Source organism: Alosa alosa, chromosome 22, assembly GCF_017589495.1.
Source record: "Alosa alosa isolate M-15738 ecotype Scorff River chromosome 22, AALO_Geno_1.1, whole genome shotgun sequence".
Lineage (NCBI taxonomy): Eukaryota > Metazoa > Chordata > Actinopteri > Clupeiformes > Clupeidae > Alosa > Alosa alosa.
In genome coordinates, this window is record NC_063210.1 from 16,149,335 (window position 1) to 16,161,834 (window position 12,500).

Below are 12,500 nucleotides of genomic sequence, written 5' to 3' on the forward strand. Positions count from 1 at the left end.
CGCGACGAGTAGCTCACCGCCTCCAGCTGCTCACGCTGAGGGACCGCCATCACTGAGGGGAGACATGTGGCACAGAGTGGCACAGTGTTATGGACACGAACACTAGGTCTCACACACACACACACAAACACACACACACACACACACTAACACACACACACACACACACCAACAACACACACACACACACACACACACACACACACACACACACACACACACACACACACACACACACTAACACACACACACACACACTAACACACACACACACACACACACACTAACACACACACACACACACACACACACTAACACACACTAAACACACACACACACACACACACACACACACACACTAACACACACACACACACACTAACACACACACTAACACACACACACACACACACACACATAGCAGGTGGGTTTCTGGACTGAATGTTATTGGAATTATGTTATCTGAATTTAATCAGACACAGACAAACTGGGTCTAGGGAGTCAGGAAGAAACTGGGTCTAGGGAGTAACTTGGAAGATTAATTTATGAAAAATGCTTTAATCACTGACTATCAAGATGAACATTCAAAATGTTATGTTTGTGAATAACCCTACATCACAGCGGTTGAGATGGGACCTTTCAGTAGCTCTCTGTCAGGGAAAGTGAAAAACAAAACACCTTAAATGTTCAAGATGGCACCGTATCTCCTTTGCATGTTCAAGAGTCTGTACATTTTTGGACTCTGCGCTGGATGCACTCTGTACTCAAAACCAGATGTTGCAGTAAACATGTGTTGTATTCATTTTCGGACAGCGACATTAACAGTGATGGAATGGGCCTAAACCAAACTGCTATTCTAACTCGCATGCTCTATGAAGATAGCTAGAGAAGCCTCTTTAACCAGGGCACAAGAAACAACATGTCAAAATCTCAAAGCCTTCAGTAGCAGTAATGTGAGTGGGTATATAGAAGTCCTGTAACTATCTTGCTTGCTGAATTGATGCTGGCTCATTCAGAATGAGAACCTTTTTTTTTTCATTCTTCGTTCCTTTCTTTTTTTTTCTGAAGACATACTGCCCTGGTTTCCTGTCTGCAACATCTGTTGTTTATTGGCCCGCGCGGCTCTCAAACTCGGCCCCGCTCGACTACAGAGCACACCAGGGGTCAAAGGTCACCGCTGCGGCCTCAAATCAGAACTGCTACTCCCAGGCATCCCAGTGAGTTAACAAAAGCAGCGCGTTCGCATTTTAAGAGGTCATGTTTGCCTTTGAACTCTTATTACTGAAAGATGAATTCCAGTTGGTTCGTGCGCCGAAAGGTTTCTCCCTCCCTTTCCTGTCTTTTTCTTTCAGTTTTTTAATCTTCTAACGTTGAATTCTGGCAAACCTCCGCAGAATTGATGAAATGCAATATTCCATTACACGGTCATGAACGTTTTTGGACGACAGCGCAGTGTGCGACACGCAGCAAGGCGTGAGAGTGTGGAGGAATGAATGAGAGAGGAAGTTTTTTTGACCTGCAAAAAACTGGTTCTTCAACAAGTTTCTTGAACCTTAATGCTACCTAGTGAACCAGCCTGCAATTCCACTAGTTTTTAATGCAGTGTTTCCCATACATTGACTTATTTGTGGCGATATCAACATTGACCACCACATAATGATTTTCCAGGTTCTACTAAATTGTGCTTAAATCTGGATAGCATCATAACCACGCTGCGCTAATTTGTTAAACTGTTGCATTCAAGTTAATTCTACAAACCAACCACCACAAATGGAATTCAATTCTCTGGAAAACACAGTAATGGAACCAAGAATGTGCCATCAACCGAGGGTGCTGCATTCATTATTGAACTGCAGAATGACATGTCCGCTCCAGTTCACAAGAAAAACCAAAAAATGTTTCGGGTTCCAGCTCGGAACCAACTTTCCAGGTTCCGAACAGATCTATTTTTGGTCGAAAATGCTCCGAAAGGTTCAACATCTGGAGCGTGAACCAGAACTGTGCTGGTGGAACAGGCCTGAGAGAAAAAGGAGGAGGAGAAGGAAGAGGAGGAGGAGGAGAAGTGTGGGACGAGAGCTGAAAGATTAACAGATGCACGTCCCCACTGCTGCTGCAGCAGCGGCGCTCTGGCACGCCATGTCTCTGCAGCACGGACGCCATGTCTCCACAGCATGGACGCACATCTCGGCCCAGCGCTGCTCTCAACTCCACCGACTCCTCTGTGGTTCAAACAACAAAGACACCCCCCCCCCCCTCTCCTTTGCACACAACAAAGGCTTTCCCATTCCAGATTCTTCCTACCCACCAACCACCCCCATACACCCCTCCGATACCCCCCCCCCTTCCCCTTCTTCAGTTCCTCTGTTGCTTAGACTTCAGATGACACGCAGGTCTCCTTAGTCATCAAACGGTGTTCTATTCCCCTCAGGTCTGTCAGGCTGGGGCAGTGGGGTGGTGCAGTGGTTGACTGGGCCACACTGGGCCTCAGAGAGAATGGAAGAGCCATTTGTCAGGAGAGTCAGGAGGTCATGTGACTATCCCAGGATGCGTTCCCTTTTATCGTTCTTACCCCCATTCCATCCCCCTACAAACTGCTCTGTGTCATTTGTTCACATCTGGCTGAGATTAAGGGCATGTAACAGTGCCCCCTTGGTACCGGCAATCTGCTGGGACATCAGAGGTAGAGAGAGGGAGAGAGAGAGAGAGAGAGAGAGAGAGAGAGAGAGAGAGGAGGGAAAGACAGGATAAGAAAGAGGAAAAGAGGGAGAAAAAGAGAGAGTAGAAGAGAGAGGGACAGATGATGGATAAATGGAATGGATAAAAGAGGGATCAAGCAAAAGAACATTGATAGAAGGAGAGAGAGAAAGAGAGAGAAAAAAAGCAAAGAAAGAGAGAGAGACAGGATGGAAAGATAGACTGAGAGACAGGAAGCTAGATGGATAGAATGAAAGAAGACAGATACAAGAAAGAGAGAAAAGCAGAGAGAGAAAATACATTTAGAGTGACCAGAGTGAGTGATAGAGACATGAGAAGGAAGGGAAGAAAGAGAAAGAAGAGGGAGAGAGAAGGAGTGAGAGAGAGAGCGCAAGTAGTGAAGAAGAGTTCCTTACTCAAGCTAATGAAATCCAATTGTGGAACATGCCATTGCCATAGCCTATGCCATAAAAGATTTCAACACCCAACATGTAATGGAGGTGACAGAGGGCACACACTGTATCCAACCAGCAGCACAGTGCAGATCAACACACACAGATCAAAATCTGGCTGGAGGCCAAATGGATTGGTTTATCAAAGTGAGCTCCACATTGATTCAGACAAGTGAAAGAGACACTTTGCTCCACATAAATAAGTAGAAATACACGGCTCAGCAGTTTAAGTCACCACGCCGCTTCTCCATTCCCACAGCCTCTCAATGAAACACAGATCTACTTCTAAAAGGTTCCAGGACAAACATAAGTCACACAATGCTCTTCCGTAACCACTTCAAATGCATTCTGGACCTTGGGAGATCCTACATGGTCTGAACCTATCTGGTCTGAATCTAAACCAGAGAATTGAGAAACGAGTAAAGTAAAAGAAGGTGAGGCCATCCATGGCACTGTTGCCTCTCTATCATGTCACTTAAAGACTCAGACACACACAGAAAAAGTGTAGGTAGGGGATTTCCCAAAAGTGGCCGATCAACAGCCAACAAGCCTACCTCACGTAGCATGATGTGAAATTCAACAGCGCACAATTGGCTTTGAGGCAGTCGCAAACACAAAAGTGGCACAGATTCACAACGGCGGGTTTGAGGGAGTTTTCCCTGCAGTGCTATCAATAACAATAAACATCATCATCTTTCTATCAAAGTAGGTACCAAACAGTTAGATAGACATGCACATAGAAGAAAAGGGCTAATGCCCATGGTGCACCTCCCTCTCTACTGTGGACAGTGTGTGTGTGTGTGTGTGTGTGTGTGTGTGTATGTGGTGGGGGGAGTGTGTGTGTGTGTGTGGTGGGGGGAGTATGTGTGTGTGTGTGTGTGTGTGTGTGTGTGTGTGTGGGGGGGAGTATGTGTGTGTGTGTGTGTGTGTGTGTGTGTGTGTGTGTGTGTGTGTGTGTGTGTAGATCTGGTTCTCGCTGAGGCAGCAGACACCTCTCCACCACACAGCTGAGAACTGAGTCACTGTTGGGTTCCTCTTGGGTGGGGTCCAGTCAGAGCAAAGGTGAGGTTTGCTCTACACTGTACTCTTCCTGAGCGAGACGGAAAGAGAAAGAGAGAGAGACATAGAGAGAGAGAGAGAGAGCAAGGGGAGGGAGAGAGAGAGAGGGGGAGGGAGAGAGACAGAGAGAGAAAGAGAGAGAGCAAGGGGAGGGAGAGAGAGAAATAGGGAGGGAGAGAGAGAGAGGGAGGGAGAGAGAGAGAGAGAGAGAGAGAGAGAGAAAAAGAGAGAGAGAGAGAGAGAGAGAGAAAGGAGAGAGAGAGAGAGAGAGAGAAGGAGAGAGCGCTTTCTGAGGTTAGGTTAAACTCAGTTTGGGTTTTATTCGATACCGGTGCTAAATCAATACCTTTAAAACCGTGCCGGTGCCGAAACGGTGCCTGAACCAGTACTTTGTTTTTAAAATGTTTTAAATTAAAATGGTCTAAAGCATGAATTACTTTTTTTTATTGATAAGACAAATTTGAACATGAAATTGAACTGTTATATTCAATTTACTATCAATATCTCATTGCTCCTTCGAATAATACATTTAAATGTTAAAACAGCTTGCCATGCATGCACACACAATGGTAAGCTCTGCTTTCAAGTTTACCCAGTCTAGGCGGTTTGCCATAAGGTATGTTAAAACCGCTTGCCAGAACTGCCAGGTCATGGACAATGGCATTTGCAAGCAAGCTAATCTAACAGGGACTCTACTTTCCAGTTAATTCAGTGTGTTCCCAAATGCTTCAAGAAATGTCATATCTTAACCCATAACACGCAGTAGTTTTGAACATGTTAGGCTACATGTCGGTGTTGAAGTGTTTAGATTCCTAGCGCTAGCCTAGTAGGCATTTTAACAACTATGGCTATGCGCTAACACCAGTCAGCTGAGTTTAATTAGCGATAACATACGGAGATGGTTTCATAGCCTCTTTGACAGCTCAGTGACATCAGGTAACCTACATATTTATGTTTTTGCCAGCTAACTTTTAACATGATCTTCATATTCATTGTGGTGCTATATGGGCCTCATGCACATGAAAGATTAATATCATGTTATCATCATCATGATATGCCATCATGTTGTTTAACACACCGTGAAATAAAGTTTTCACCTTACAACTTTGCTGATAACATTTCAAATAAATGCCAGTTAGCGCATTAGCAAGGATATTGTGTAACATATAGGCTAGCCTACTGTTGATGTTTCATAGCCTTTTGCTTGTGTGTAGTTAGGCCCACTGCTAGATTTTGACAGGAGCTCGTGATATCGCTTTAAAGTAAGCTACTTGGGCTCACGCAAGCTGTCAAACACTGTCCACTCCACTGTCCATGTGGTGCACCCCTCTGGTTTATACATCCAGTGTTTATGTTAGCTAACTATATCTGGATGTGTTGCTATCAGAGCAAGACGTTAGAGATGGCGCATGACATGCAGTGATGCCTTGTATAAAAAAAATAAAAAAACGCTATTTAAGCACCGAAATGAGGCACTGAAATCCACGTTGTTATTCGATGCAGTTACTACCGTTTGCGTCAGCACCAGTGCCAAATTAGAACCGTATTTCGGTGCCCAAACCTAATGTTTATGTAGCATTTTTTCCCCTTACTTACTTTCAGGCTTTTGCCTTTAATCGGATAGGACAGTGAAGAGTGACTGGAAGTGAGTGGGGGAGAGAGATGGGCTGGGATCAGAAAATGACTGTGGGTCAAACTGCTCCACAGCTCCCCTCGCACAGATTTTTTTTTTTTAATTCAACAGTATATCAAAAGCTATACAGAAACCATGTACACATAATATACATGGTATTGCATTTCATAGTAGATGCTTTGTCCAGTAGAGACCTGCATTTTAGTCTCTGGGCAGTTAACTCCTAATTTTGGTGTTATAGGAACATTGCTTGCTCTACCAGTACTTTATAAAGCTGAGCTCCACAAGCCAATATCTTCAGTGGAAGAGGTAGACACTGCAAGTCCTGATGGAGGCCATAGCTTTTAGCCTCTTCAGTAGAGGGCTAATGTCCTACTGGCTTTAGAGGGACTTGTTTGTGTATATATTTCTTTTTCATTCGTCAGAAGGAGGCTCGCCGCCATCTGAGTTTGGAGTCGGCTGGTGTTCTGGTCTGTGTTTGGTGAAGTTCAAGTGGTCTGTTCTGTGTTTAGATGGTGGGGGGACTGGGAGTGGGAGAGAGTGTGGAGGTCGGGGTGGGGGTCTGTTCTAGATTTTCAGCACATCTGCCTGGTGTCAGCCAATCAACAGCTGAAGCTGTGGTCTCTCCATGTTCAACCACAGCCCACATTCGCAAGTAAGGAACACGTTACAGATTTGATTTAGGGGACGAAAAAGGGAATAAAAGTGATTGTGGGACTTTGAATGACTTGCAGTGGTAAAAAACATGAAATGCTGTGTAAAAAAATAAATGTTGCAACATTTTCATTCTTACAAAGAAATTCTGCGCTTCAATTCTGCCTGAAGCAGTACATAAACAAGCCTGAGACCGACGCTGAACAAAAAAAGACTAAGGAAAGCGCCTGATCAAACTGAAGCGAGTCAGTTTCAGACTAGGCTGTTCCAGATTGGCTTACAGTGAACAGGTTTGGACCAGTTTAAGCTTCATGAAGTGGAAAAGCCTTAAACGGAACGTTTGAATCCAGGGGGATTAGGAATTCAAGACAGTGCTGGGTTTTACACAAGACAAGATGTTAAAGATGTAAAAGGCTTGAACGCTGAAATATCAAACATCATCAAAAAAAATGCATATGGCACCAAGTGTGATACTTTCCCCGATATTATCAACAAGATGGTAAATGTGACGCACAAGTTATGACACTGAACTATTTATATATAAACACATCAGGGAACAACCCAACCACCATACTAATTCTAAGAACACGGAACAACAAAAACAACAGCTATAACAACAACAACAACAACAAAGAGAAAAAAATACACACATATTTTCCAGATGGATGCACACGCACATCTATAGGAGAGGTCTGAAGACCGCTTGCCCTCACAGATGCCTTTTCTAGCCTGGCCACGGCCACACTAGACCTTTCAGGGAGATACTAGTCTGGAACACGATAGTTCACTAGTGTTTCAATCGGTCGGCAGACTATCTGCCCAGTAAGCAACAAGAGGGAATGACGCTATATAGATTTGAAACCGAAAGAGCGGTAGAAGCAACGCTTGCAAACATCAAAACATTCAGTTGGAAAAATGCAGAAATATATTTACAGCAAAGGTAGGCCCACGTACTGTACATCGTTTCCTGACTGCCGATGCTGTTATAGTCAGTTTGTTAAGTTAAGGCGATGTAGGAAGCATCGTTAGGAATCTCTTAAGGAATCTCAAGGTGATTGGTTAGGCTGGATCAATGGATGATTTCAAAATTAGCGGTATGTCTACTCCCGTCACCATGCTAGCTTGTAAACGAATCCCAATCATGAGTGACCCGAGTCTAATTACTTTGTGAATGAGTCTTGTTTTGCCAGGCTAGGCCTTTTCTTCTGTGAGCTTCCAAACTAACTCAGGGCTTCTTATCCCTTATCGTCTCCATTCTGTGAACACACACCCATGCCTGATTCAGTCTATGGCTCTATACTTCAAAGTCAAAGTCAGCTTTATTGTCGATTATTCACATGTTCCAGACATACAAAGCAATCGAAATTACGTTTCCCCCCATCACACGGTGAAGACAAAGACATGTAGTTAAAAACTAGACTAGAATTAAAAACAAGACACAGCTAAAAACATTAGGACATATCACACCAATAAGGGGAATGGATATCAGTCTCCTACCGAGCACACCACTGCTGACTGTCTTACTGCTGAATACTAATGTTTGTTAGAGAATTTTACAAAACAAACAAACAAACATACATACAAACAAACTGAAATAAAGAAAACAAACTAATGAGGAGAACCTAAGGGATGTGGGATGGAAGTACTGCAGACCCCCTGTTTTGGTTGGGTCTGCTGGGATCGTATTTCATGACATTATTCCTGTGCTCCTTCCAGGCTGGCTCAGGGAGCACATTTGCACGCGCACACACACACACACACACACACAGTTGGGTTGGGTTCTCCCGTACTAGCAGACCTTCCCTAATCACCGGGAGGAGGGCTCCTCAGAATGCAGAGAGTATACACACACACACACACACACCCTTAACTCAACACACATACATAATGCAAGTAACAGTAACAATAACAAGACACACACACTCCAACACATACATACTGACAGCAAACTTTTGCCAGTCTAAATATCCCGATCCATTAAAAAGCAATCAATATGTAAAACAAACTGCTTAGAAACTATATTGGAAACCTATTTCAGCCTGTGCCCTTTTACGTGTAAGTGTAATATTAATTACTATACAAACCAAGATGGTGGATTCCTAAAGAAATACATCTCAACATACATACACAAACATACTGTGGACACGCAAATGTCAAACAACCTATGCCAGAAAGATGCATAGTAAAAACAGATACAAAATGGTGCATACTGGACACACATGCATGCACACACACTCTCTCTCTCTCTCACACACACACACACACACACACACACACCTTTTACTCCTCCAGCTCCTCACACCCTCTTGCAACCACAGAGCTCCCAGGGGTGGGAGGCCTGCTCTCTGTTCGGCTGTACGTTATAAATTTTGCCACCACTCTCACTCGATCGCTTGCTCTCTCTCTCTCACACATACACACACACAATCTCTCTCTCTCTCTCTCTCCACTCTCTCTCACACACACACACACATACACAATATATATATCTCTCTCTCACACACACACACAAATCTCTCTCTCTCAAACACACACACAAACTTGTACATACTCTCGCTCTCTCTCTCTCTCAAACACACACACAAACACTTACATACTCTCGCTCTCTCTCTCTGTCTCTCACACACTTTCACACACTCTCTCTCTCTCTGTCGTCAGGCGCAAACCAGATGCAGTCACAGAAAGGGTGTGTGTATTTCAGTGTGTTTCTATTTAACTGTGTGTGCTTGTGCGTGTGTGAAGGAGTGTGGAAGAAGTGTGTCTCTGCATGTGTTTGTGTATGTTTCTGAGTGTGTATTGGGCATATTGGTGGGGAAGAGACTACGTGTGCGGGTGAGTGTAAAAGGAGTGTAAAAGCAGAGAAAGAGAGAAAAGAAGAGAAAGGCTTTAAAGAATAGCTTTACTGCTCCAATAAAACACAGTTGGAGTGCACAGTTCATATATAAACCTAGTCTGCTCTCTCTCAGTCTCACATTCTCATACACACACACACACACACACACAGGTGGAGGATGTTTAAGAATTTATCTGATTTTGTGGTGAGCAACCGGATAACCTTTTAGGGTCAGACATACATACCCGCTTCTAGCATCATCACCTGCTTATAGATAATCAGCAGAAATCACACAAACACACACACACACCATTCTGCCCAACCAAATTGTCACACACACGCACACACACACAATACTGACATGGACGTGCAAATGTACATGTTTGTGTGCATGCGTTCGTGTGACTAACTCAATCATTGTGTGTATTTTTATATGGAGACCCTGCTCAGTGTGTGTGTGTGTGTGTGTTTGTTTCTCTCTCTCTCTCTGTGTATGTATACTGTATGCAGTGCCATAGATGGTTTGCTTGTACCCTGCTCATGTTTTCCTGTGGTCCACACAAGCCTACATATACACACTCGTCTGGGGCTCTTTGATGTGTGTGGGGGGTACATTAGGCTTGGAGTGGAGTGTTGATGGAGACCTCCCTAATCAATACATTTCACTTCCTGTTCTCCACAGATGTCCCGCAGAGAGCGACACACACACACACACACACACACACACACACACAAAATAATAAACCTATGCGCTCATTTACATGTGTGCACACAGCCATGGTTTTAAATGTACACTTGGATATGCGGTTGCTTTTTTCTGTAACAAAAAATAAAAATAAAACATGCATAAACATACCCAACACATACACATACACACACACACCCTCTACAGCACTCAAATAATTCATGCCATACATGTACATACATACTCCCCCACACATTCTCTCTTGTGTGACTTGTGCATTTGCTTCCCTGTGGAGTTTCTCCTCCAGAGGCTCAGAGGGGGCCTTGCATTCTCTTCCCCTCACTGCTACTTAAGGAGGCAGCACACACACACACACACACACACACACACACACACCATCACTCCTTCCTGGCCATTCAGACAGGCTAGAACATCAGTGAGATGGAGCGGAGACTAGGCAGAGATAGAGGTGCTCTGTGTGTGTGTGTGTGTGAGCGTGAGTGTGAGAAGATATGAATCTGTTTGGACATGTGTTGGTCACTGTCAATGTGAATGGCTGAGAAGGAGTCTGTTAATGTGCAAATGGGTGTGAGAAAATGAATGCATGTATGTGGTTAAGATGGGCTTTGGCTTTGGTGTGTGTGTATGTGAGAGAGAGAGAAAGAGTGTGTGTATGTGGTTAAGATGGGCTTTGGCTTTGTGTGTGTGTGTGTGTGTGTGTGTAAGAGTGTGTGTGTGTGTGTTGTGTGGTATTGATTATGTGAGACAAATGAGAAAATGAGAAAGGGTGTGTGTGTGTGTGTGTGTGTGTGTGTGTCTGTGTGTGTGTGTGTGTGTGTACAGCATGGCTCTAGCGCACAGTGTGTTTTGTGGCTAAAAGCAGAACTCAGTCACCAGGCCAACGGAACGCATGGCAGTCTTGTGCTTGAAATATGACGCTTCCTCACTGAATTTCCTGTTCTCAGCATCATAATGGAAAGAGGAAAAGAGAGAGAGCGGGAGAACGAGGGGAAAAGAGAAAGAGTGTATGCAAACAAAAGTGAAAGAGTGCATGTGATGTAGATACAGACAAATAAACAAAGAGAGAGAGAGAAAGAGAGGGGAAAAGACAGAGAGAGAGAGAGACACACAGAGAGAGAGAGAGAGAGAGAGAGAGAGGGAACAGACAAAGAGAGGGAAAGAGAGAGGCACAGAGAGCGAGAGAGAGAGAGGGAGAGAGAGAGAAAGAGGGGAGCAGACAAAGATAAAGTCAGAGAGGGAGGGAGAAAGAGAGGGAGAGAGAGAAAGTTAATGCAGTTTTATAAGAAGTGTGTATACCCCATTGTGGACAACCATCTGTGTTTGTGTTTTTGTGTGTATAACAGAGAAACCGTCTGTCTGTTGTAGGGATGTAACGGTATGAAAATGTAACCTTACGGTTATAGTGATCATGTTAAGAAAGCATTGATAGGCCTACACAATCTGATAGTTTCAAAAGTGTCCCATTCGCTTTTTTCTTCATGTTTAATTGGCTATGTGCTTAAAGCTTAACTTACCCTACCATAACTTGGAGTTTGCTATTTCTGTTATTTGGATCCAATGAGTGAGACCAAAGCAAGCGTTCAAAATAAAACTTTAGGCTACTGTATTCTCCTGATAACGTGAGTGGAATGGACTTAATGTGGATGCGAACATAAAAAGACGCAGAGTGGTTACATGATACAGTGCACATTTTGCGGTGAAAATGTTCCGCCTTTTAAAATCAGGTGTAGCCTAATCCTAAGTGTAGTTAAAACCATCAATAAAGCAACAGAATCAGTAGGGTACTAGTTCTGTTTCATTGTACCAGGCCTACTGTATGCAGGCTCGGATGAAGCTGGGAAGGATTAAACACACAGTTTCCACACCGCGGTAATCAACCGTGATAATTATGATATTTGAAAAGAAACGGTAATTGTTATCGCGGTTTACCATTATACCGGTAATCGTTACATCCCTAGTCTGTTGGGTGGCTAGGGTGGTTTGCACACACTGCAAAACTACACACTGGAGGGGGTATGTGTGAGTTACAGGCAATCAGCTAAGCATTACACATGTGTGTGTTAGTGACTGTATGCATGAGAGAGAGAGAGAGAGAGAGAGAGAGAGAGAGTGAGTGTGTGTGTGTGTTGTGTTTGTGTGTGAAAGAGCATGATTCTGCATATGAGTGGGTTGCGGTTTTCTGAGTGTGTTCTCTGTAAGATTTAGGGGTGAGGTGGAGTATGAGTGTATCCACACACACACACACGTTTGTGTGTGTGTGGATACACTCACTGTTGAGGTGAACATTGAGATGTACATACATTCACAAGACAACAACTACACACACAGGCACACAGTTAGCATTAAATCTATGCCTGCTACAAAACTCTCTCTCTCTCTCTCACACACACACACTCACATACACACACAGCTGAGGCTGGAGGGAGGTGAATGAATGTTCCCTGTGGAGTGGGACTGGAATGAGCCTGG

General features: G+C 44.0%; 1 protein-coding gene across 4 annotated transcripts in view; it reads right to left on the minus strand.

Annotated features, from left to right (window-relative positions):
- Positions 1-12,500, minus strand: part of rnls (renalase, FAD-dependent amine oxidase) — a 56,281-nt gene that overhangs the window by 17,892 nt on the left and 25,889 nt on the right. For all 4 annotated transcript variants that reach the window (XM_048232646.1, XM_048232645.1, XM_048232648.1 and 1 more), the window contains exon 5: positions 1-52. This exon is cut by the window's left edge and continues 122 nt beyond it. In XM_048232646.1, coding sequence (XP_048088603.1) covers positions 1-52 — 52 coding nt within the window. The remainder of the gene's footprint in view (positions 53-12,500) is intronic.